The 27,587-nt window shown below is 45.6% G+C and overlaps 1 protein-coding gene across 1 annotated transcript in view; it reads left to right on the forward strand.

Moving 5' to 3' along the window:
* Positions 1-937: 937 nt before the first annotated feature.
* The window catches only part of NALCN (sodium leak channel, non-selective), a 268,079-nt gene continuing 241,429 nt past the window's right edge, over positions 938-27,587 (forward strand). The window contains exon 1 of the mRNA XM_034758207.1: positions 938-1,087. Within this exon, the coding sequence (XP_034614098.1) occupies positions 1,024-1,087 (64 nt within the window). The 5' untranslated portion in view covers positions 938-1,023. The remainder of the gene's footprint in view (positions 1,088-27,587) is intronic.

Consider the following 27,587-nt stretch of genomic DNA (forward strand, 5'->3'; position numbering starts at 1 on the left):
TTACATAGCAATTTAACTGGCAACTGTTATTTATTTATATCCCTTTTGACACATACTGCAGTCCGAAATGCGTATGAATTTTTTTAACCATTGCTAATTTTTTATCTGTCCTTGAGATTTTATGCTTATAGATAGTCAGCTCATCAGATCATTACAAACAAACAAATCAGACATTTCAATTCCATAAAATGTATTAATGAATGTTTGGCTGTAATAGATATGTCAGAGATTACAAAGATTGACCTGGTCTGTGATAAAATATATTACTGAAACTGAAAGGATCAGTATTAAGACACTGGACTGAGTCTTGGGAGATCAAGGTTCAGTTCCGAGCACTGCCACAGATTTCCTGTGTGACTTTGGGAAAGTCACTTAGTGTCTCTGGCTGGAATTTCTAAAAAAGCCTATGAGAGTTGGGTGCTCAACTTCTAATGAATTCCAATGGGAGATGGTTGTCTAACTCCCTTGGTCTCCTTAGAAGAATCTCAGGTTTTGTGCCTCAGCTCCCTATATGCAAAATGGGGATAATAATACTTCCTCCTCTCCTCTTCCCATATTGTGGGTCAGGGAGTGTTTCTTACTGTTAATATTATTTATGATTTTTATTGCCATATTTGTTTGGACAGCATCTTGCACAATGGGGTTCTCATCTTGGTTGGGGCCTCTAGATAGTACTATGTGACTGCTGTTGTTACTACTGCTGCTAAAGGAAGGGAACTTCAGTCTCCAGGTGCGTTAGCCTGACCTTTCCCATGTGCACTGAATTCACTAAAATAAATTGTTTTAAATAAAATTATTTTACAGGATTTAAAATATTGACTTTTCATTGCAAAATAACCCGGATTAATAATGAATGTTAAACTCAGTAAATATACAAGTTAAGTATATGAAACCTGAATACATCTAACCGTTTGATATTGTATTTTTCACAGAAATGTAACCTGGAATAATTTAGCTATCCCAGATACCCACTGTTCCAGAGAGCTAGAAGAAGGTTACCAGTGTCCAGCAGGATTTAAGTGCATGGACCTTGAAGATCTGGGACTAAGCAGGCAAGAGCTGGGCTACAGTGGCTTTAATGAGATAGGTCTGTCTTACTGGTAAAATCCATTTCAGTATCCATTTAAAAATGTTTATAAAATAAGTAGAACAGATAAAAAATTGTTCATGTCTGTGCAGTGAAGATACTAAGTGGAAACAGTATTCTCCTATATGACTACTGCACAAACAACTATATTTATTTTCTTTTAAGTGCTCAAGTCATAATCTATTTTTATAGAGTCTGGCACCCCAAGGTTTAAATAATTTTATAACAATGTATTTTTTATGGAGGGGCAACCATTTGTTATTACAATATGTAAATACAATGATTAACATGTGGGGTTTTTATTATTTGTGATAAATTTTAGATTATTTAATGGTTTCATAATCTGTTTATCTTTCAGACTAAACTTTTGGTGCAGTATTTTTCTGTAGTATGATTATAGATGGTGCCCAAAGACAGCAGTGATGGACATATTAAAATAATTCGTATTTGCATAATTTAAGGAGCACTACTAGCTCATGCAGCTAGAAGTTAGGCTGGATTAAGTTGCAATCCCAACTCAGATGGTTCACCAGTTATGGAAAAGCTAGTTTGACATTGTGACATTGCACTCCATATGATTTTATGAAAATATGCTAATGAGTGTGAATATAATGTAACTGGAATATGCCTCATGCAAAAGGTCTCGTGTAAGGTATCATTACAAAGCTTATATTCTACTGGTTGTGGTCATCCTATTTCTATAAATGTATCATTCTTGTATCTGAAATATACAAGAAACATGAACTATAACGCTGAGGTCCTATTGTAATTATGCAAAGTGTGGGCCATTAATGGTGGTTTGGACAGGGCTCCCCAGACGATTCAGGGGGTCTGGGGTCTTCGACGGCAGGGGGCCCCCGCCGCCAAATTGCCACCGAAGATCCGGCACTTTGGCAGTGGGTCCTGGGGTGGAAGGACCCCTCGCTGCGGGTCTTCAGGGCACTTTGGTGGCGGGTCCTGGAGCGGAAGGACCCCCCACCGCCAAACTGCTGCTGAAGACCTGGAGTGGAAAAAGCTCCGGGTGCCCGGGCCCCGCAAGAGTTTTCCGGGTCCCCGGAGCGAGTGAAGGACCCCGCTCCAGGGGCCCCGAAAAACTCTCGTGGGGGCCCCTACAGGGCCCGGGACCTGGGGCAAATTGCCCCACTTGCCCCCCCATGGGCGGCCCTGGGTTTGGAATCTTGATGGCTCCCATCAACTAGGACAATTGGTTGTAAATGGCTTTGTTTACTTGCAAGACTTCCTGTGAGTCAGGCCAGGAAAAATGAAGGCTTAAGTCTCACAGGACATATGACCATATCACTTGGTACTGGAATCCATCTTAAACCTGCTGCTTTTCCATTTAGAAGGAGGGGTGGGGACCCAGAGAGACAAAGGATTCCCACCTTGTGCCAAAGCTATATAAGGGGGTGGAACAGAACAAAGGAGGTTCCAGTCATGAGAAATCCCCTAGTTACCACCTGAGCTGGTAACAAGAACTGTACCGGGGGAAAGGATTGGGCCCAGACTAGGAAGGAGTCTAGTCTGCGAAAGAAGCTTATTGGAACATCTCTGAGGGTGAGATTTACCTGTATTGAATTTCTTAAATATATTAGGCTTAGACTTTTGTTTTGTTTTATTTTGCTTGGTAACTTACTTTGTTCTGTCTGTTATTACTTGAAACCACTTAAATCCTACTTTTTATACTTAATAAAATCACTTTTGTTTATTATTGAACCCAGAGTAAGTAAGTAGTACCTGGAGGAGTAAACAGCTGTGCATATCTCTCTATCAGTGTTATAGAGGGTGGACAATTTTTGAGTTTACCCTGTATAAGCTTTATACAGTGTAAAACGGATTTATTTGGGGTTTGGATCCCATTGGGAGCTGGGTGTCTGGGTGCTAGCTATTTTCAGTTAAGTTTGCTGCTTTGGGGGCGTGGGTCAGACACTGGGTCTGTGTTGCAGCAGATTAGTGTATCTGGCTCAACAAAACAGGGTTCTGGAGGCCCAAACTGACAGAGAAAATGGGCTCAGAGGTAGTCTCAGCACATCAGATGACAGTCCCAAGAGGGTTTCTATGTTGGAACCCGTCACAGACATTTCTTAGGCTCCCCAGATTTGGGGGAACCAAACCTAGGGGCATTGCAGCTTCAAAGACAATCTTTGACCAAATATCTTACATATTATATATGTCACAGACACCTATAGCTAAGGTTACCCAACTCTATGGCTAAAGTTACCCATTATAAGAATCCATCTTTTAGTTGTGTATAATTTTGCTAATTTTTAAACATTTGGGCTGAAATTTTTGGAAATATCTATATACTGGTAACTAGGAATTGTTTAAACTCTTGGTCCCCTTGACTTTCATAGTGATGGTACTAAAATCATAAATAATCATAAATAAAATAATAAATAACAAAATTCCTGAGTCATTAGTAGAAGGCCCTGTTTTATTTAACATTTTTATCAATGCCTGGGAAGACAATAGATAAATAAAATAATCACTGATATAGTTTGCAGATTACCAAAAGATTGGGAAAGTGCTAAATAATGAAGAAGACAGGTCACTGACACAGAATGATCTGGATCACTTAGTAAAGTTGGGCTCAAACTAACAAGATGCATTTTAATTTGGTCAACTGCAAAGTTATACATCTACGAAGAAGAATCTAGGCCATACTTACAGGGTGGGGGACTGTACACTGGGAAGCTGTGACTTTGCAAGAGACTTGGGGTCCCGGTGTGGTTAACTAGCTCAGCTTGAGCTCCCAGTTGAAGCTAGACAGATTCAGATTGGAAATAAGGTGCACATTTTTAACAGTGAGGGTAATTCGTCATTAAAATAATTTACAAGGGTTGAGCTGGATTTTCCATCACTGCCAATTTTTAAATCAAGATTGGATATTTTTCTAAAAGATATACTCTAGTTCAAATAGGAATTAATTCAGGGAAGTCATATGTTGTACAGGAGGTTAGACAAAATAATGTCCTTTTCTGGGGTTATAACTTCTGACTCTGTGAAGGTTCAAAAAGGCTTCTCTAAGAACACAGGTCGGATTAGAGGACTGGTGTCACCTGTGATTGTGTTTGTTAGATTTCTCCCCACAGTTCCCTGCAACTTTATACCCTTCCCCTTTTATATAGTCCAGATTCTGCACACTTATTCACATTTTGTAGTACCTTACTCCATGAGAAATCTCACTGATTTAAATGGGGGTATGCATGGTGCGAAATACTACTTAATGTGTAAAATGTGTCACTATGTGTGAGGAAGGTCAAAGGAAGGATGCTCTCATATAGAACAATTCCTTTGACCCTACTGTACCCGAAGCAGGCTTAAGAAGAATTACTTGTAAGAGTATATACATTGGAGACCCCTCAGCAGTACTTGCAGCATATAATGCTGCAACTGCAACCTTCATCCCCAACTTCAAGAGAGGATTCAAAAACATTTGTTCCTGTGGCACCCTGCTCTCACAAGTGCCCCCTCTCTGGCTGATATGTGTCTGCAATCAGTCAGTCTTGAACGGGGATGGCACCCACCTCTCATGGGCACCCCCTTTCTGGTCGGTTGTGAGGCTGCCTTTCTTTCAGTTCTTACAATGGGGTGGCACCTGCCTCTCATGACCCCTCCCCAGCCGATGGTTGTTTGGCAGGTCTTTAGTGACTCAGCCCTCTGGCTGAGTCACATGCACTGTCCTTCAAGGGTACACAGTCTCTAGTTCTTTCTCATGGCCCAGGTATGGGGCCGTAGCACCAAGGCTTCCTCCCTGGAGGCACTGTGTTCTTTAACAGCCTGACAGGGGCCCATCGTGGTACCCTCGGTCGGTGTCCTTTTGGCAGTCCTCCCTGGGCTCAGTCTTCAACCAGACCAGCAGGGCGCATCACAGTACCCTTGCCCGGTCTGTCTATGTTCTGGGCTCAGTCTCCTGGGCTCAGCCTGCCCGCACTGACCTGTCCATGGTCCTGCTGCTCTTCCAGCCAGCCAGGCACCCAGTTCCTCCTCTTCGAGCAACTGACTGCTCTGCCTCTGCTGCTTCCTTTTATATAGGTATTCAGGCCCCTGATTGGCCAGTCGAACAGCCCTTCTGATTGGTTGTTTCTCTGCAGCCACCCTAGGTCACATGGAGGACTTCCCTCTGCTCTCTTCTGGAGTGGGGTGAGGCAGGCCCATGAGTCCTCCAGCAGGGGTCTCTGGACCTAGTCCACCCTGTCACAGTCCCCATATTTCCAGATAAATAGGACTAGTATCATCCGATCCAAACTCATCTTATTAATATACCAAGTGGGGATCCTGGGTAATCCTCATTATGGCAAACCAAAAAACCCTTTCAGCTCCTAATAGCTAATAGGTCAAAGCCAGGAAAGTACGGGAGGTAATATAAAGCTGTGACTTCCCTAAGGTTGATTATACTGGGTTATATGCTGAAAAAATATACTGAAAGATAAGAGATTGTGCAATTTACTATAATCTGCCAATAAATGTGAAGAAGAAAAAAAAAGTAAGAGTGCTACATTGCAAGAGCTATTCCTGTAATTGATAAAACTTTAAAAATAGCCTAGTTTTTGTTTGACTTTTAAAAAATATACTTGAATTATAAAATGCAAATTCCAAACAGCTCTAAGGCCCTGATTCTGATTCTTATGCATTTGAGAAGTCCCACTTAACTCAATAGAAGTGTTCACTTCCATAAAATTACTCACATGCATTAGTATTAGTTACAGAGCAGATTGATAAAGTGTCAATTAATGGCTTTAGTAATCTTCCCTGAAACCTTACAGATCTCTTTTAGGCAAATGCCTTAGTAAACAAATATGTGTTGCAGCATGACCTGAAAGTCAGCAAAGTTTAGGCTGTTTCAGAATGTAGCTGATAAAGAGTTCAAGGTTCTAGGAACCTTCATGATAAATACCCTGTCAGAACTTCTGTAATAGAGACATCCAGGCATCTCCAAGGAGCTCAACTGTTGGCATGAGGCAGGAGAGAAAGAGAATCTCTAAGACAATGAGGACCCAAACCATGTAAGACGTAACCAACATCCAAAAATGAACTGGAAACAAGGTAGATTCTGTAGCACAGATGTAATATGCTATCTGTGAGAAACACCACTGTGTAAGTGGGAAGATGCAGTCTCTGCTAGTTGAAGTTTTTGGGTAGTTTCTAGGGACATCTTCAGTGGATTATTGCAGTGTGTTCGAATCTGGATGTGATAAAAGGTATGGACCACCACAGCAAGGGTCTACATGCAAGTGGAAAGTTTGAGGTCTCCTTGCCAAAAGGAAGAGAGCACTTTTGGATATTGCTACTACTTCACCATCTATAAGCAACTGGATCTAACAAGATCCTTAGATTATGCACTCTAATAACAGGCAGGGTATGTCTCTCCTCTGAGATGGTATATATCAATGCCTTTCTCTCCTCTGGATATTTCTCTGTGACAATGAGAATTTCTTCCCTTTTACCTGAATTGAGTTCTAGGCAGCAATTTATCCTGCTGGGCCCAATTGAAACTTAAGATACTAGAGAAGCTTAGAGACTGCATCCTCTGCATCAGAGGAAAAAGAGGTATAGATCTGAGTACCAGTAGCTCTGAGGTCCAAACTATTGCACTAAATCCTCTAGCTGTCTTACATGTGCATTAAACAGGAGTGTGACAGAACAAATACTGTAGTGCCTGCTACAGGAAAACGTGGTGCCATAAAACTATTGCCCAACACTACCCTCTTGGGTCTTTTTGTGAGAGAAAAGACTAGAATCTTCCAACCACTATTCTGTCTCTCCACAGCCATGTCAACACTGCTGCAATATCAGTGGTATCAAAGACAGCTGATACAACTTAAAGAATCAGCATAGATACCTTTGTCTAATTACAGCTAGGAGAACAAAACACCATAGTAGAGGCTCAAATTAAATGTATAACCCAAATAAAAAAAAAAGTAAGAGGACCAAAAAAAATGCCACCATAGCTAACCAGTAAAAGAGGCAGTTAGAAGCAAAAAGGCATCCGTTGAAAATTAGAAGTCAAATCCTACTGAGGAAAATAGAAAGGAACATAGATTCTGGGAAATCAAGTGTAAAAATATAATTAGGCAGGCCAAAAAAGAATTTTTAAATATAGCAGAAGCAGGAAGTTTGCCAAACAATCATTGCTAATGATGAAAGTACTAAAGAAGCACTCAAGGAAGACAAGGCCATTGAAGAGAACCTAAATGAATTCTTTGCATCAGTCTTACTGAAGAGGATGTGAGGGAAATTCCCACATATGAGGTATCGATAGAGGGGGGTTTTGTAACAAATTGATAAATTAAACAGTACGAAGTCACCAGGAACAGATGGTATTCACCCAAGAGTTATGAAGGAACTCAAATATGAAATTGCAAAACCATTAACTTGGTATGTAACCTATCACTTAAATCCAGATCACTGGAGGTTAGCTAATGTAATGCCAATTGTTTTTAAAAAAGGTTCCCGAGGTGATCCTGACAATTATAGGCCAGTAAGCCTAACTTCAGTACCAAGCAAATTGCTTGAAACTGTAGTAAAGAACAAAAGTATCAGACACATAAATGAACATGATTTGTTGGGGAAAAGTCAAGGAAAATCATGCCTCCCCAATCTATTTGAATTCTTTGAGGGGGTCTACAAACATGTGGACAAGTGGCTATAGTGTAGTTGGTCTTTCAGAAAGCCTTTGACAGGCCTTCGCCAAAGGCTCTTAAGTAAACTAAGCAATCATGGGATAAGAGGGAAGGTCCTCTCATGGATTGGTAACTGGTTAAAAGAGGAATAAATGGTCAGTTTTCAGAATGGAGAGAAGTAAATAGTGGGTTCCCCGAAGTATCTGTAGTGGGACCAGTGCTGTTCAACATATTCATAAATGATCTGGAAAAAGGGGTAAACAGTGCGGTGGCAAAGTTTTCAGATAATCCAAAACTACTCAATATAGTTAAGTCCATAGCTAACTATGAAGAGTTAGAAAGGGATCTCAATAAACTTGCTGACTGGGCAGCAAAGTGGCAGATGAAATTCAATCTTAAGAAATGTAAAGTAATGGACAGTGGAAAACATAATCACAACTATACGTACAAAACGATGGAGTCTATATTAGCTGTTACCACTTAAGAAAGAGATCTTGGAGACATTGTGGATAGTTCTCTGAAAACATCTGCTCAGTGTGCAGTGACAGTCAAAAAAGCTAACATGTTAAGAACTATTAGAAAAGAGATAGATTATAAGACAGAAAATACATAATGTAAATACATGTATTCATGATACACCCACATTTTGAATACTTCATGAAGTCTTGGTTGCCCCAACTAAAAAAGGATATATTGGAATTGGAAAAAGGACAGAGAAGGGCAACAAAAAATATTAGGGTATGAAACAGCTTCCATCTGAGGAGAGATTAAAAGGACTGGGACTGTACAGTTTGGAAAAGAGATGACTAAGGGGGAGATATGTTAGAGGTCCATAAAATCATCAGTGGTGTGGAGAAAGTGAATAATAAGGAAATGTTATTTACCCCTTCACATAATATCAGAACCAGAGGTCACCCTGGTTAACAGGCAACAGGTTTAAAACAAACGGAAGGAAGTATTTCTTCACACAACACACAGTGAACCTGTGAAACTCATTGCCAGGGGATGTTGTGAAGGCTTCTAGCCAAGGTGGTCAGGGACTCACCCCATGCTCTGGATGTCCCTAAGCCTGTGTCAGAAGCTGGGAGCAGATGACAGGGGATGGATCACTCAGCAATTGCCCTGTTCTGTTCATTCTGTTTGAGGCATCTGGCATCAGCCACTGTCAAAAGACAAGATACTGGGCTAGATGAACTGTTGGTCTGACCCAGGATGGCCATTTTTATATTCTTATGTTCAAAATTGTCTCTGTACAATAGCCATCTTATAGAAAGATGTCTAAAGGAATCTGAGGATGTCAGGTAATGTTCAGAACTATTTTGGTACAATCTCCTTAATAAGCTTCCCCTGATCAGGAATGTTAGAAATAGGGCAATAACTGGCAAGCTTAGCAATATTTTATAATGCTCCAATTGATGATGCACCTTATATGTCTACATGTAACTAAATTATTTGGTAGACTTTTTTGTGTAGCTATATTATTTTATTTTATAAAAGCAATGATGTTTTACCTGAAGATATTATTATAGAACTTGTCCTATTCATTCCTTAAATGTGTCATTATAACAATCATATGAGCATAGCAATCTAGCAGCTACCATATAATTAGTGCTACTTCATTTACGGTAAATCAGTACAAGTTATGCATATTTGATTTTGATAATTTCAATTACAAATTTTAAAAAAAGAAAAGAAAAGTGAGATTCTTCTTCGGTGATAGCTCATGTGTATTCCAGTATAGGTGTGCTTGCTCGCCACGTGCACTGGTGCCGGAAGTTTTTCCCTTAGCAGTACCCGTACTGGGGGAGCACCGCTGCGACCCCTGGAGTGGCACCTGTATATTGCGCCATAAAAGGGGCTGCGTGCTCCCCCCACCCTCAGTTCCTTCTTGCCGCCAGTGAAGGTAGTCAGAACTTCTGCTCCAACCTTGGCTGCAGCGCTTATAATCTTCGTGGTATCCAGTTCGCGTATGAACACTTTCTCTAGTTCTTAGCCTCGCTCAGGGCATGCTCCATGGCCCAGGCTTCAAGTCGTGTGACTCTTGTCGCAATCCTATGCCCAGAAGCGATCCTCACTCCCGGTGTCTTTGCTGTCTGGGCGAGGCTCACGTTAGTGAGCGTTGCAAAATTTGCTGCTCTTTCAAGCCCCAGACGAAGCGAGAGCATGAGATCCGACTCCGGGCACTTCTGATGGAGTCGGCACTGGTCCCGGCACTGGCGCGTTGACCCGACGCCGCGCTGGGCACCGCGTCTTCGGTGCGTAGTAAGGCACCGTCTACGAGTCGGCACCGCTCCCCAGCTAAGAAGCAGGGAAAGACTCAGCGGCGCCGAGAGAAGGAGAATGGGGAGGCCAGACCCGAGTTGGGCAACCCACGATCCCCGACTCGGGCTGAGCGGAGTAGTCTGGTCCCATCTGCACGAGCCTCTCCCGAAGTGCGGATGCCTTCGATGCCAGAGGCAGCCCAGGCCACGCGCGACATCCTAGCCCTACCAGTGCCAGGAGCGTCACCTCAGTCGGGCCCCCGGTCCCGAGAGAAGCTGCCCTTGGGCGCACATCAGCCCTCTCCGGACGTATCGGAGATTGAGGTGCCTTCCCGGGTTGAAAGGCTGACCCGAAGCCCGCGGCACATTTCCACCCCGCGGGCCGGGTCTTCTGGGAGTGAGCCTGACTCCTCTGGTCGCAGGGACCGTAGACGCCGGGACAAGAGGCAACGCCGCTCCTCTTTGAGCCAGAGTGAGAGGAACAGGTCTCGGTGCCAACGGCACCGGCATTCTTACTCAAGCGCCCGCCGCGATAGATGCCGCGCTCGGAGTGCGTCCCGGGAGTCCCTGGCACCGCAGAGTCGTAGCCACGGTCGCCGAAGGGAGTCGAGAGAGATTTATCTGTCCTCGTTGTCGAGGTCGAAATCTCGGGGCAGGAGATGTCATGACAGAGACCGTTCCAGTCAATCGTACGGCACCGTGCGGTCGTCTAGGACCTCGGTGTCGGCGCCCAGCCGCCCCTCTCTGGGCTGCTCCGCACCGCAGCAGCAAGCGACTCTGCTGGGCCCCCACGCTTCTCAGTGGCAGGGGGTTCCCTGGCATGGACAATGGTGCCAGTGGGCACCGTGGCCCCAGGCGCCCGCACCGCCGAGATCCCGCTCCATGGCTGGAGCCTCTCAGGCCCACTCGGCGTCTCCGCCTCAGCACCATGACCAGGCTGCGGGCACCGAACCACCAGCACTGACCCCGGGCCCAGGTCCAGAGTTCGAGCCGCTGGCGCCACCGGACATTGAAGGCACCGTGCCAGCTGCCTCTTTGGCGCTGGACGAGTCCATTGCGGTGCCACCTCCCGTCTCTCAGGAGGACTTTAAGGCTCACCAGGAGCTACTTAGAAGGGTGGCATCGAACATCCAGCTCCAGGACGAGGAGATGGAGGAGCCCTTGGACACTTTATTCAATGTTCTGACCGCTTCGGCACCGGGCCGTGTGGCCCTTCCACTGCACCAGGGAGTGGCCAATATTTCCACTGGCCTTTGGCAGACCCAGGCCTCCCTGGGGCCCGTTTCTAAGAAGGCTGAGAGGAAGTATTTTGTGCCCACAAGGGAGCACGAATACCTCTATACCCATCCAGCTCCGAACTCTCTGGTGATAGAGTCCGTTCACCACCGTGAGCGGCATGGCCAGCCCGCGCCCACACCCAAGGACAAGGACGCTCGGAGATTTGATACCTTTGGAAAAAAGGTTTATTCCTCGGCGAGTTTCCGGCTCAGAGTGGCTAACCACCAGGTGCTACTGAGCCACTATGATTTTAATCTGTGAGGGTCCCTCCCAAAGTTTGAACCCCTCCTTCAGGACAAGGACAGGAAGGAGTTCCGGGCCTTGGTCGACGAGGGTGTAGCAGTGGCCAAAGCCGCTCTCCTGGCGGCTTCTGATGCGGCGGACACAGCGGCCCGTTCAATGTCTTCGACCATCTCCATGCAGAGGGCGTCGTGGCTCTTGCTATCGGGGCTGTCCTTGGAGACTCAGTCCATCATGCAGGACCTGCCATTTGACGGGAGGGCCCTGTTTGCGGACCAAACGGACACGGGTCTGCATGGAATGAAGGATTCCCACACCACCCTGCAGACGCTAGGCCTGTATGTCCCACCCGCCAAGGACAAGCCCAGGCCTTACACCTCCGCTCCTCTGGCTCGGGGCAGATACGAGCCCCTGCCTAAAAGGCAGAGGGGAGCAGAGACGTCGATCCCAATGCCAATCCCGTTCAGCCCCACAACCTGGCCCCTCGAAGGCCAAGAGGCCAGGGAAGAGGCGCTTTTGACTCATTGTGGGGGATCACCGGGCCTGTTGCCAGGGAACACCCCCCGCAGTTAATAAAGTTGAGTTTTGCCAACGGTTTATCGGCCTTCTGACTGCAATGGTCCCGTATAACGTCGGACCGATGGGTCCTCAGCACCATCTCCCAAGGGTACAGGTTGCAGTTCGTTTCGCCCCCTCCCCATCATCCTCCGTCCCGGGAGCCGGCCAGGGACCTGGAGCATGCCCTCCTTCTAGGCCGAGAGGTAGCGCGGAGAGGGTACCTCAGGAATTCCGGGGCAAGGGATTCTACTCCAGGTATTTCCTCATCCCGAAGGCGAAAGGCGGGCTCCGGCCCATCCTCGACCTGCGGAATCTCAACCAGTTCCTGGTTCATTGCAAATTCTGCATGGTGTCCCTGGCCTCGATCATTCCATCCCTAGACCCAGGGGATTGGTTTATGGCTCTGGACCTCCAGGATGCGTATTTTCACATCCACATTTTCGAGGGTCACAGGCGCTTCCTCCGTTTCCTGGTGGGTCAGAACCACTATCAGTTTATTCACTGGCCTTTCTACTGCCCCCAGGGTCTTCACAAAGCGTATGGCGATGGTGGTGGCCCACCTCAGGAGGAAAGGGCTGCAGATCTTCCCCTACCTCGACGACTGGCTACTCAAGGGCAAGTCTTGGTCCCAGGTGCAGGAGCAGATGAACTTCCTGCTAAACACTTGCGCAGCTCTAGGCCTAGTGGTAAACGAGGAGAAATCCACGTTACTTCTGGTTCAGCACATAAACTTCATAGGAGCGCTGTTAGATTCACGGGTGGCCACGGCCTCCCTCCCACGGGACAGATTCGAGACGCTCGAAGTGCTCATCGCCTCAGTCATGGCCTACCCGGTAACTACGGCACGAGTCTGCCTTCAAATCTTAGACCATATGGCAGCATGCACCTCTGTGGTGCGACATGCCAGGCTCAAGATGAGGCTCCTTCAGCTCTGGCTGCCCTCCCGTTACTCCCAGTCCAGGGACAGCCTGGACAAGGTCGTCACGGTGCCACCAACAGTGGTGGCAGACCTGCAATGGTGGTCCCTCCCGAGCAACATGCTTCGGGGTATTCCCTTCCGAGAGCCCCCTCCCTCACTAGATCTTGTGTCCGATGCTTCGGACCTGGGATGGGGAGCCCACTTGGTGGGCTTCAGGACCCAGGGTATGTGGTCACCCGAGGAACTGACCCTACACATAAATGTCAGGGAGCTCAGGGCCGTACGCCTGGCGTGTGTGGCCTTCTGCCAGCACATAGCAGGGAAGGTGGTCAGAGTCCTCACAGACAATACGACCGCGATGTATTATGTCAACAGGCAAGGGGGCACGCGTTCCCAGGCCTTGTGCCAGGAAGCCCAGCTCCTGTGGGAGTTCTGTATAGCTCACAACATCCTCCTGCAGGCTTTTTACCTGCCCAGCAAGAGCAACAGACTTGTGGATCACCTGAGCAGGGTTTTCTCCCAACAGACGAGTGTTCCCTGCACGGAGAGGTGGCCAGGTGGCTCTTCCTAGAGTGGGGCACTCCCCAGGTAGACCTGTTTGCCACCACCCAGAATTGCCTGTGTCCCTGATTCTCCTCCAGGGCGGGAGAGGGCGACGGTACGATATCGGACGTGTTCCTGCTCCCTTGGTCGGGGCCCCTGTTTTATGCCTTCCTGCCCTTCCCCCTGATAGGCAGGGTCCTACAGATGGTGAAGTCCGACGGGGCGCAGGTTATACTCATAGCCCCAGAATGGGCCCGTCAACATTGGTACGGGACCCTACTGCAACTCTTAGCAGCCCCCCATGCAGGCTGCCACTCCGTCCAGACCTCCTCTCCCAAGAGGAAGGTTGTCTCCTCCACCCCAACCTGGCCGCGCTCCACTTGACAGCGTGGCTGCTCCATGGTTAAATGAGAAGGAAGAGAGGTGTTCTCAGGATGTCCGACAGGTCCTGCTGGAGAGTAGGAAACCCTTCACACGTTGAACCTACCTGGCCAAATGGTATCGGTTCTCTATGTGGGTGAGGGATAGGGGTTCCTCTCCCTCTTCTGCATCTATCCAACTCGTCCTTGATTACCTCCTGTCCCTTAGGACCCAAGGGCTGGCGCCCTCCTTGATCAGGGTGCACCTGGAGGCCATTTCGGCTTTCCACGCCCCCGGTGCAGGGCCACTCGGTGTTTTCACATCACATGACATTCCAGTTTCTAAAAGGGTTGGATCGGGCGTTCCCTTATGCCAGACCCCCGGTCCCTCCCTGGGACCTGAACCTAGTGCTCTCCCGCCTCACAGAGCCTCCTTTCGAGCCTTTAGCCACATGTTCGTGGTCCCACTTATCATGGAAAGTGGCATTCTTAGTGGCTGTCACCTCAGCCCGCCGGGTCTCAGAGCTTAGGGCCCTGACTTCTGAACCACTGTATACGGTCTTCCATAAGGACAAGGTTCAGCTGTGCCCTCACCCCGCCTTTTTGCCGAAGGTAGTCTCGGCTTTTCACATAGATCAGGATATTTTCCTCCCATCCTCTGCCCTAAGCCCCATTCCTCCAATGAGGAATGATGCCTGCACATGTTAGATGTCCGCATAGCGCTGGCCTTCTATCTAGATAGAACCAGGCCATTTAGGAAGTCCCCCCAGCTGTTCATTGCATCGGCCGAGCACATGAGGGGGCGTCCGGTCTCCACCCAGCGGATCTCCCGCTGGATCAGCTCATGCATTTGCACCTGTTACGACCTGGCAGGGGTTCCCCCGTCTCCTATAGTGAAGGCTCATTCGATGAGAGCTCAGGCCTTGTCAGCGGTCTATGTGGCTCATGTCCCTATTCAGGACATATGTAGGGCTGCTACGTGGTCCTCTGTCCATACCTTCTCCTCGCACTATGCAATCGTCTCCCTAACACGGGATGACGCCCGCTTTGGTAGGGCGGTACTCCGCCTGGGTAACCCTTAAAACTTAAGACTTAAAACTCCTACCCGCCTCCGTCAGGTATAGCTTGGAGTCACCTATAGTGGAATACACATGAGCAATCACTCGAAGAAGAAAGGACAGTTACCTGTTCCGTAACTGGCGTTCTTCGAGATGTGTTGCTCAGGTGTATTCCATATCCCACCCTCCCTCCCCTGTGTCGGAGTTGTCTGGCAAGAAGGAACTGAGGGTGGGGGCAGCACACAGCCCCGTTATGGTGCGATATACAGGCGCCACTCCAGGGGTCGCAGCGGTGCTCCCCCAGTACGGGTACTGCTAAGGGAAAAACTTCCAGCACCGGTGCACGTGGCGAGCACGCACACCTATAGTGGAATACACCTGAGCAACATATCTCGAAGAACGCCAGTTATGGAACAGGTAATTCTCCTTTTCTAGCAAGTTTGCTGCAGAGTAAGGACCACATTCTGTGCTGTCATAAGTGGATGCAGCACTACTAAAGTTAATAGAGATTTGCCAGCTTGCACCAGGGATGAATTTGGTGCAGAAAGAGCATATTGTGGGGAGTATACACTATATTTGTGTATAGTAGAAGGTCCCTTACTTTTGGGCCTTATCCTGCGTCCATTGAAGTACATAGATTTGACATGAATAGGAGCAAGACTGAAGCTGTACATAAACCAAGATTTGGCATTTACCAAGGGGTTTTATTCTAAGAAGCATATAACTCTGTTTTCCAGTTTTGTTCTGTTTTTAAATGAAGTACAATACACACCAATCCTAGAACTCTTCTCTGCTGTTTTCTGCTGTGCTGTTGTATTCTGGTCAGCATTGTCCTCTGCACTATCTTGAAGGGCTTGTCTTGCCTGGGGCAAGAAGAAGCCTTACTATGCAAATGCTGTCCAAATACAGTACAGAAGTTAAACTTTCTTTTTTAAAAAGAAAAAAAGCTGTTTGGGAAGGAACCATCTTAGTGCTATATGTTTGTAGAGTGTCTATCAGAATTGGGTCCCAGTCCATGGGCTCCAAGGCACTACTGCAATACAAATAATAATATCCTGTATTGCTGTTAACATAATTGGGAAGATAATGTGAACCAAGTGTATGGTGTTATCTTTCTAAACCTCTAGGCCCCTCAAGTGCCTCTGCTACCCTTCAAAGCTTTCCCAGTTTGGAAACATAATGAAATTGACAAAACTGGTCAGTTTCACTTCTGCTGTTGGAGAAATCTGTGGAAAAGAGTGAAACTGTCAAGAGCCAGGTCAGTTTCACTCTGCGGCAGCGTGGGGAATGTATGAACAGTGGCAGCAGAGCAATAGGAATAGGCTATTAAAGACCCCCAGATCCACAATTGTCTTAGCAGCCAGGAGGTTCTGGAGTGGAAGGGATAGCAGCAGCAGTAGAGAGAATAAATAACCTTAACTCTTTGTTGGCGAGCAGCTTCACATTTAACAACTTCCATTAACAGCAGGGTCAAGGTCAAATGCTTAGTAGAAATCCAGGCACCATCCCCTTTCCCAGCAGCTGGGCAGAGAGATTGACTGCCTAAATGGGTGTTGCTCCTGAACAGAGTAGAGTGCCCATTCATCTTAGATGCGTCCTTTATCTATTAGTGTTTTCTGGTAATTTTTTCAAATACTGTCCATGAAGGGGTCAGTGGGCGTGAATGAAAGGATGTGAATGAAAGGATGTGAATGAAAAGGTGGGTTCATGAATGTGGCTAGCATAGCTCCTCACTATTGACCATGCCTAAATGGTACAATTGATCCCTTCTCTTTCTCAGTCTAAGCTGATTTTGATTTGGGTTCCTATATTAGAAAGGTTGACATTTCCTATATTCAATCATCCTTCAGAAATGACCTCACTGAAAGTGTCAGGTGCATTCATATGTGGCCTCTATCACTTATTTCTTATTTTTACTCTCTTGTCCTCAGTTCATTCTCTGGTCTTATTAACATCAGTAGGGTGCAACAAATATTATGATAGTTTCATGAACTGTACAAACACAGTGGACTAAATGTTCAGAAAAATGTCCTGGTACATGGGTAAACCCCAGTTATTACCTGTCTAATTAAGTATGTGATTGCATATGCATGTACTTTAACATTTTCAACAGTCATCACTAAAGAACACAAAGACTACTGTGAAACTAAATGGGAGCACAGAAATAAATGGGCAGGTTGGGGTTTATAACCATTCAACTATATTTTCAACATAATTACTTGTCTGAATGTACATCTAAATTTAGTCTATGTAGTTTTATATGTAAGTAATCATGATTCATTTATACACATCACTGCACAGTTAACAAGGTGCATTTTTTTAGTGGGTGTTTTGTTGCAGTATTGGGTTTATTTCGTAATTTGCTTTCCTCCAAAGCTACTGGCGACTGCTGGAGGCACAGTACAGCATTAGATAGAGCACCAATTATCTGATCCTACGTGGACTTTTTCCACAGCACATGCCCTTTTTACATTCATATATTAATAACATCTGGCTAGTAATCATCACATATGTTGTGTGGACACATTCCTGTAATTAATCTACAGATGTGCATTTGCCACATTTCATTTCACCATTTAAAATAAAAGTACAGCCACAAATACACTCAAATGAAAAGAAAAGACAAACAGAACACAAAAAGACACAGAGACAACCAAACAGTCAGCACCCATGAAAACAAATTGGTCTGGTTATCCTTCAAATATCTTTCTGCTGCAGCAACTTTCATTTTTCATAACACCCACTCTTTCCCCCTAAGCCTTCAAATCCCTCCTCTATCCAAATCAAGCAAGCTAAATGTCAGCAGTCAAAGTTTGACATGACAGAGTGCGATATATTCTTATGGACACACATACTCATCAACCTCAAAAACTGACAAATATCCTATGGTATTTGCTTAGGGTTTTTTTCCCATGAAAGATCTTCTTTATAAAGTGAAAACCAAGTGACCTAAATCTACCCACTATCATCATGTAGTTCTGCAAGATGCTGTTCTCCAAGTTATTAAATAATAACTAAATTTGACACCAACTTTTAAAAAATCGATATTTACCAACAGTTATTTCTTCTTTGGAGTATAGGCCAAACTTTGCTATCCCAGTGGTAAACGGTTGGCAAATGGAGAGTTTTCAGTGGCAACCAGTGTATCTTCAAAGCCAAGTACAAACATTAACTAATAAACCTCAACTGCCATGCCATGCCATGCCAATAAATATTGTAACCCATCCTTTGCCCAGTAATGAGCCAGTGAGATCATTACACTATTATCATTCCCATTTTACACATTGGGAAATGGAGATACAGAAATCTCAAGTGTCTCACCCTACTTCTAGTCAGTGGAGAGATGGGAGTAGATCTCAGATATCTATAGTTCCAATTCTTACTTGTTGACTGGACCAATGTGTCACCAATAAATGAAAAACAATTCTTGGCCATAACACTGGTTAGGAGATATTTTTATCTACAATTGGGAAACAATTCCATTTCTTACTGGGGAAAGATGTCAGAAGTGAGACATTTAAAGTGAGCATAAACCAGAACAAAACATTGCTTTGGCTAAGCAAAGCTAAGACACAAAAAATTTCAGAGACTATGGCAAAGCAAGAAACAAAACCCAAATCTCCCAAGTCATAGTCTGGTGCCTCGGCCTCAAGTCCTTCCTTCGTTTGCAAAAGTGGATGCAATAGTACTGTCTCCATTTTTTCCAGGGCTGGAGGAGCTCTCAGTCCCTGGTGCACCCCCAAGGTTCGAGGTGGGAATCCAGGGACCGGGTTCATTATATCCAAAGTTTCATTATTATGAAGGGTGTTGTAGCGAGGGTGTACTGCAGGGCTAGGCAATCTATGGTACGCGTGCCAAAGGCACTCACACTGCCCGGGTTCTGACCACTGGTCCGGGGGGCTCTGCATTTTAATTTAATTTTAAATGAAGCTTCTTAAAAACCTTATTTACTTTACATACAACAATAGTTTAGTTATATATTATAGACTTATAGAAAGAGACCTTCTAAAAACATTTAAATATATTACTGGCACGCAAAACCTTAAATTAGAGTGAATAAATGAAGACTCGGCACACCACTTCTGAAAGGTTGCCGACCCCTGGTGTACTGTATTATAATGGTCTCTTCTGATCCTAAAATTTATGAATCCGGATCTGTACATAATTATTTATCTAACAGCTTTTGGCTTAATGATAACCTGTCATGCATGTGATTCAGGAGTGTACACTGTGGTGGGAGAACAAGAGAACTTTTTTTTTTCTGATCAGGAAACCCTGAGGGTATGTCTACACTACGAAATTAGTTCGAATTTTTAGAAGCCGGTTTTATAGAAATCGGTTGTATACAGCCGATTGTGTGTGTCCCCACATAAAATGCTCTAAGTGCTCTAGTCGGCGGACCACGTCCACAGTACCGAGGCTAGCGTCGACTTCTGGAGCATTGCACTATGGGTAGCTATCCCACAGCTATCCCACAGTTCCCGCAGTCTCCGCCGCCCATTGGAATTCTGGGTTGAGATCCCAATGCCCGGATGATGCAAAACAGTGTCGCGGGAGGTTCTGGGTACATGTCGTCAGGCCCCTCCCCCTCCGTCACAGCAACGGCAGACAATAGATTCGCGCCTTTTTACCTGGATTACCTGTGCAGACAACATACCACGGCAAGCATGGAGCCCGCTCAGGTCCCCGTCACCATATGTCATTTGTGTGCCAGCAGACGTGGGACTGCATTGCTACACAGCAGCAGCAGCTAACCGCCTTTTGGCGGTAGACGGTGCAGTAGACTGGTAGCCTTCCTCGGCGATCTGGGTGCTGGCAGCTGTGGGGCTGGCAGCCGTAGGGCTGCATTGCACCAGCCCCTTGCCTTTTGGCAGTAGATGGTGTATTACGACTGGTAACCGTCCTATTACAAGTTGGGTCATCGCACATTAACAGAATCTTCCCTGAGCAGCAGATTCTGCAATAGGCCTGAAGGCCATCGTAATACACTAACTGCCAAGCGCCCAGTATTTGCTGCCAAGCACCCAGAAAGATGCCGAGGGCTATCAGTCACGCTGCACCATCGTCTTAAGATGTAAAAAATAGATTTGCTTTGTATTCATTTGCTTCCCCCTCCCTCCGTCAAATCAATGGCCTGCTAAACCCAGGGTTTTCAGTTTAATCTTTGGGGGACCATTCTGTGTGTCAGTTGTTGGTTTTTCTCCCTGATGCACAGCCACCGTTCTTGATTTTAATTCCCTGTACCTGTACGCCATGTCGTCACTCGGCCTGCCCTCCCTCCTTCCCCTGGTCCATCAGATACTGGTTTCGCGCCTTTTTTCAGACCAGGCGCCATAACTAGCACTGGGAACATGGAGCCCGCTCAGATCACCGCGGCAATTATGAGCACTATGAACACCACGCGCATTGTCCTGGAGTATATGCAGAGCCAGGACATGCCAAGGCGAGGAGGCGATTGCAGCGCGGCGAAGACAGTGATGAGGAAATTGACATGGACATAGACCTCTCACAAGGCACAGGCCCCAGCAATGTGGAAATCATGGTGTCACTGGGGCAGGTTCATGGCGTGGAACGCCGATTCTGGGCTCGGGAAACAAGCACAGACTGGTGGGACCGCATCGTGCTGCAGGTGTGGGACGATTCCCAGTGGCTGTGAAAGTTTCGCATGCGTAAGGGCACTTTCATGGAACTTTGTGACTTGCTTTCCCCTGCCCTGAAACGCCAGGATACCAGGATGAGAGCAGCCCTCACAGTTGAGAAGCGAGTGGCGATAGCCCTGTGGAAGCTTGCAACGCCAGACAGCTACCGGTCAGTCGGGAATCAATTTGGAGTGGTCAAATCTACGGTGGGGGCTGCTGTGATCCAAGTTGCCAGGGCAATGAAAGAACTGGTGATATCAAGGGTAGTGACTCTGGGCAACGTGCAGGCAATAGTGGATGGTTTTGCTGAAATGGGATTCCCAAACTGTGGTGGGGCCATAGACGGAACCCATATCCCTATCTTGGCACCAGAGCACCAAGCCACCGACTACATAAACCGCAAGGGGTACTTTTCAATGCTGCTGCAAGCCCTGGTGGATCACAAGGGACGTTTCACCAACATCAACCTGGGATGGCCGGGAAAGGTACATGATGCTCGCGTCTTCAGGAACTTTGGTCTGTTTCGAAAGCTGGAGGAAGGGACTTTCTTCCCGGACCAGAAAGTAACCGTTGGGGATGTTGAAATGCCTATCGTGATCCTTGGGGACCCAGCCTATCCCTTAATGCCATGGCTCAGGAAGCCGTACACAGGCAGCCTGGACAGGAGTCAGGACCTGTTCAACTACAGGCTGAGCAAGTGCCGAATGGTGGTGGAATGTGCATTTGGACGTTTAAAAGCGCGCTGGCGCAGCTTACTGACTTGCTCAGACGTCAGCGAAAAGAATATCCCCATTGTTATTGCTGCTTGCTGTGCGCTCCACAATATCTGTGAGAGTAAGGGGGAGACATTTATGGCGACCCGGTTCACTCTACTTCCCTGTAAACCAACCACCGCACCCCACCCTCCCCTCCCCAATTCGAGGACCGCTTGCAGAGGCAATAAAGTCATTGTTTTTTCACATTCATGCATTCTTTATTAGTTCCTCACAGAAGTAGGGGGATAATTGCCAGGGTAGCCTGGGATGGGTGGGAGAGGAGGGATGGAAAAGGACACACTGCATTTTAAAACTTTAACTCTTATTGAAGGCCAGCCTTCTGATGCTTGGGCGATCATCTGGGGTGGAGTGACTGGGTGGCCGGAGGCCCCCCCACCGTGTTCTTGGGCGTCTGGGTGAGGAGGCTATGGAACTTGGGGAGGAGGGCTGCTGGTTAAACAGGGGCTGTAGCGGCGGTCTCTGTTCCTGCTGCCTTTCCTGCAGCTCAACCATACGCTCGAGCATATCAGTTTGATGCTCCAGCAGACGGAGCATTGACTCTTGCCGTCTGTCTGCAAGCTGACGCCACCTATCATCTTCAGCCCGCCACTTGCTCTTTTCATCCCGCCATTCAGCCCACCACCTCTCCTCTCGTTCATATTGTGCTTTTCTCATGTCCGACATTGACTGCCTCCACGCATTCTGCTGTGCTCTATCAGCTTGGGAGGACATCTGCAGCTCCGTGAACATATCGTCCCGCGTCCTCCGTTTTCTCTTTCTAATGTTCACTAGCCTCTGCGAAGGAGAAACATTTGCTGCTGGTGGAGGAGAAGGGAGAGGTGGTTAAAAAAGACACATTTTAGAGAACAATGGGTACACGGTCATTACAAGGTCGCATTTTTCCTCTGCCTGCCGGTTTGGTATGAGAGATCACTCACGCAGTGCCCCAGGCAACATATTTCGGCTTGCAGGCAGCCATGGTAAGCCACAGTCTTTTGGCTTTTTTAACCTTCTTAACATGCGGGAAAGGTTTCAAACAGCAGCGCATTTCCCATATCAAGGATGAATTGGGTTGGCCATTTAAAATGGGTTTTCAATGTAAAAGGAGGGGCTGCGGTTTCCCGGTTAACATGCGGCACAAACCCAAGTAAACCACCCCCCCAACACACACACCCGATTCTCTGGGATGATCACTTCACCCCTCCCCCCACCGCGTGGTTAACAACGGGGAACATTTCTGTTCAGAAGAGCAGGAACGGGCACCTCTGAATGTCCCCTTTAATAAAATCACTCCATTTCAACCAGGTGATCGTGAATGATATCACTCTCCTGAGGATAACAAAGAGAGATAAGGAATGGATATTGTCTGCATGCCAGCAAACACCGGGACCATACGCTGCCATGCTTTGTTATGCAATGATTCCAGACTACGTGCTACTGGCCTGGCGTGGTAAAGTGTCCTACCATGGCGGACGGGATAAGGCAGCCCTCCCCAGAAACCTTTTGCAAAGGCTTTGGGAGTACATGAAGGAGAGCTTTCTGGAGATGTCCCTGGAGGATTTCCGCTCCATCCCCATACACGTTAACAGACTTTTCCAGTAGATGTACTGGCCGCGATTGCCAGGGCAAATTAATCATTAAACACGCTTGCTTTTAAGCCATGTGTAATATTTACAAATATTTACAAAGTTACACTCACCAGAGTTCTCCTGTGTGCCCTGAGGTTCTTGGGTGAGTTCGGGGGTTACTGGTTCCAGGTCCAGGGTCACAAACATATCCTGGCTGTTGGGGAAACCGGTTTCTCCGCTTCCTTGCTGCTGTGAGCTACCTACAGTACCTCCATCCTCATCTTCCTCATTCCCCGAACCGTCTTCCCTGTGTGTTTCTCCATTGACGGAGTCATAGCAAACGGTTGGGGTAGTGGAGGCTGCACCCCCTAGAATGGCATGCAGCTCCGCGTAGAAGCGGCAAGTTTGCGGCTCTGCCCCGGACCTTCCATTTGCTTCTCTGGCTTTGTGGTAAGCTTGCCGTAGCTCCTTAACTTTCACTCGGCACTGCTGTGTGTCCCTGTTATGGTCCCGGTCCTTCATGGCCTTGGAGACCTTTTCTAGTACTTTGCTATTTCTTTTACTGCTACGGAGTTCAGCTAGCACTGATTCATCTCCCCATATGGCGAGCAGATCCCGTACCTCCCATTCGGTCCATGCTGGAGCTCTTTTGCGATCCTGGGACTCCATCACGGTTACCTGTGCTGATGAGCTCTGCGTGGTCACCTGTGCTCTCCACACTGGGCAAACAGGAAATGAAATTCAAACGTTCGCGGGTCTTTTCCTGTCTACCTGGTCAGTGCATCTGAGTTGAGAGTGCTGTCCAGAGCGGTCACAATGAAGCACTGTGGGATAGCTCCCGGAGGCCAATAACGTCGAATTCCGTCCACACTACCCCAATTCCGACCCGCAAAGGCCGATTTTATCGCTAATCCCCTCGTCGAAGGTGGTGTAAAGAAACCGGTTTAAAGGGCCCTTTAAGTCGAAAGAAAGGGCTTCGTTGTGTGGACGTGTCCAGGCTTAATTCGATTTAACGCTGCTAAAGTCGACCTAAACCCGTAGTGTAGACCAGGCCTGAGACTTTGGGGCTTTAATGTACACCAGAGATGAGAGAAAGGAAGTGATTCAGATATAACACTGTCACAGGATTAATATCTCCTGCTCCAATAGTAAATCTATCAGCTTCGCCTAAACATTTATCTTCCTTAAATTGCTTGTCTTTATCTCTGCGTTATCCTGTGACAGTTTTCTATTCCATTGACATTATCTCTTAATTATACTTAATTTGTTGTGACCCTTTATTTTACAAAAACAGACCTAAAATATAGCTGCCACTTACAGGCTTTGATGGCAGTTTTTTGGCAAAATATTCTTCTTTACTGGCCGTAATCCCATAATTCCAGCTACTCCTTTCTCACTACTGATTCTCCAGAAGTTTCAGACTGCCTATGTACAGGCTTCGCTTTGAAAAGGCAAAATCTTGACCTTCTCCGAAGAGAGATTTTTTTCCTTACTGGCATGCTGTTTTGGCAGCTGATATAATTTTAGTCCTGTCATGGAACTCTGAGGGGATCAAAATCTGTTCTATCTCCTTTGTTACATTCAGTTATGTGTCCCTGATGAGATTCTATAAAATTTCTATATATAAGCAGGACAGTATTTTCAGAAGGGTAATAACAAATTCTGTCCTTGCCCATCTCTCACTGAAATCTACCTCATGCATCAAAGGGAAGGATTAGGGTGACCAGATGTCCCGATTTTATAGGGACAGTCCCGATTTTGGGGGATTTTTCTTATATAGGCACCTATTACTCCCCACCCCCATCCCGATTTTTTATACTTGCTATCTGGTCACCCTAGGAAGGATTTATTGCTTTATGGAAGCAGTCTTTGCTTGAACAATTGAGGTGGATGCCTTCTTACCAGATCTCAAAGATTTAGATATTGCTTCCTTATATTGATTCTCAAAGAGTTCCAAGCAGTTGTTTAGATGATACTCACTGCATTCCTTCTTCCTCCACTATGCTAGTGAGGCCAACTTAAGTGTCTCTTTCATCAATTTTCCCAGGCCTGTCTCCAGGCTTTTTTTCTACACTGTTCCTTGCAAATAGAATGCCTTCCAAATTGTAGCCAGCCAAGTTACCACCTCTTCATCTTTCCAATGCATTCTGAAGACTCCACAAACCCCACAGAAAGTAAAATGCACTATTAATTTATTAACCAAATAATTACAAAAAATTTCAAGCAAACTCTTTCTCCTTAGACTTCCCCACTGCAGAACATCTTCTCTGTCTTTTAGATTGTAAGCTCTTCAGACAGATTGTCTGTAGTTTGGTGTCTTCAGCAATGTGCTTGGTACTGTCAGGGTTTATTAACAACACTGATAATAATTTCTCAGCTGGCAGAACTGATCCAATTTCCAGTCACTTGCACAAAGATTTGCATAAAATTCGCCAAACCCAGAGATGAAGCAAGACTGGGTCACTGAATTTTCAAGTTGGAGCACATAGGAAGGATTGCTATATATGAACAGAAACGGTAATAAAATGATGGGAAAGTACATAGCTTCTGCAATGACAAACTTTATAGTCTAACATTTGTTGGATTTTTGAAATTGTTCTTATGTGACAAATATTCTTGGATGTCTTTCTTTCAGTGTGTGGTAAAACACAGTACAATAAACTAAACCGTTCAAAATAAAATACATTAATCATTTTTCCCTTTTCAAACATTTCCACATTCCGAGTTTGTAATATTTTCTATTCCTATTACTCTCCTTTTTACACTAGAAACATTACCAGCAAGAGTTTCAGAATTAGCTAAACAGTTATTTTTCCACGTAGGCTGCCAGATCCGTTGCGAGGGACTTGAGGAGATAGTCTCTTATGTGTTCTTCATATGTCGTATTATTATAGAAGGGCTGAAAATTGCTCCTAGATAGAAGGGCTGTGTGGGCTCTGCATTGAAATATGGCAATGTGACAGAAATTTTTATTTTTCCTTTCATTTTGGTTCTCTGAATTACATGAGCAGCTTTTGAGCCAAATTCTTCCCCTCAGCTACACAAGTACAAATCCACTACAATAGAGTTGACCATGTACACAACACCCTTGCAAGATGTTGAGATTGCACAGGGGTAACTCAAAGAAGAATTTGGCCCATTGAATTTTTGGAAGGTCTAAAATGATCAAAAAAGGAGACTCTATCAGGGAGTATCTTTCTTTGTGACTTGCTGGCTCCAACCCCTGGAAGAATTTTTTATTATTATTTCTCTTACATTTATAATTTTGTATGTGTAAGAGATATTATGGTTTATAGTCTTCTAGATTGTCTGTTAGACTGCATTACTAAAGTACCTTGGCATTGTACACACATTAGAGATGACAGTGGTTTAAATATAATATATAAGGGCCTGGTTCTGCAATTAAAAACCAGTGGGGCTCCATGAGAGTACATGGGACTGGCTACACAGATCCAAATGCAGATCAGGGCTTAAATGTTGACCATAATTATGGTCTTGTTGTCCCAAAAGAGGACAATTATTATTTTTGTGCTGGATGAGTAATACAAAGTAAACTTAAACCACTGGGGCAAGATTTTCAAAAATAGGAACCTAAAGCTAGGCTCCTAATATAGGGACCTAAATAAGTGTCCTGACTTTAAAAATGCAGGGCACTCAGAGCTCCCATTGAAGTCAATTGGTGCTGCTTTGACAATCAGGCTATTTATTTAGTTGCCTAAATATGGAATTAGAAGCCTAATTTAGGCTCCTGTTTTTGAAAATATTGGGCTATATAAGTGATACTCAGACTGCAGTGGTTCAGGAGCCAAATTGGTGATCAGCATTATCCAAAAGAGCCACAGTAATGTGAATTCATTATTTCATTTACTATAGTACTATATAGTCATATTTAAGCAGTATGACAGAGGAAATATTTTTAGTTTATTTATATTCTTCTCACAGCAAAATGACTAACCAACTATTATTATTTTATCATCTACAATTGGTGAATAGCTCAGATTGGTTAAAATTAAATCACACAGTGTTTTAATATCATATGCTGCAAAGAAGTGCAGGAGACACATTAAAGAGCCACTTGTGACTTGCGAACCTCAGTCAGAGTACCACTGGGCTATATGCATACAGCGCAGCAGAAATATGGACTGTGGAGTTCATTCAGTTATGCCAGCAAATAGCATATGGAAAGTTTTTCAAGTTTTTGAAAACTTAGAAAAACTCAGGCAACCTCTTCCCCACAGAATTTTAATGTATTGCTGTGTTAAACCCAAAGTAATTGAATCCTGCATTAAACCAGGCAATCAGGTGAAACTAATGTGAATAGATTAGTACAGATGTCTTGTACTGACAGTCAAAGAAAACTTTACTGCTGGTAAGAATGTTCAGTGGAACATAAATTCCCCTGATATTCTAAGATATTAGGTTTTAGTTTCACCAGCTCAATGGTTGGATCTCAAATGAAATAAACAACTTTCCAGAAAGTTTAATTTTTTGTCCATTCTTGATTTCACATATAATTGCAGCTTTTTATTGTTTACTGAACTAGTCTATAATCTATATGGTCTTATACCACCCGCATCACCTTGGTATCTGAATGCCTTCTAGTAGTGCATTAAGTGACAAGACTAAAATCTGATATATATGGTTCTTTTTCTCTGTCATCCTTTCCTTGGGATGGTGGGAGGAGAGAGAGGGGGGAGGAGAA

This window comes from Trachemys scripta, chromosome 1, assembly GCF_013100865.1.
Source record: "Trachemys scripta elegans isolate TJP31775 chromosome 1, CAS_Tse_1.0, whole genome shotgun sequence".
Lineage (NCBI taxonomy): Eukaryota > Metazoa > Chordata > Testudines > Emydidae > Trachemys > Trachemys scripta.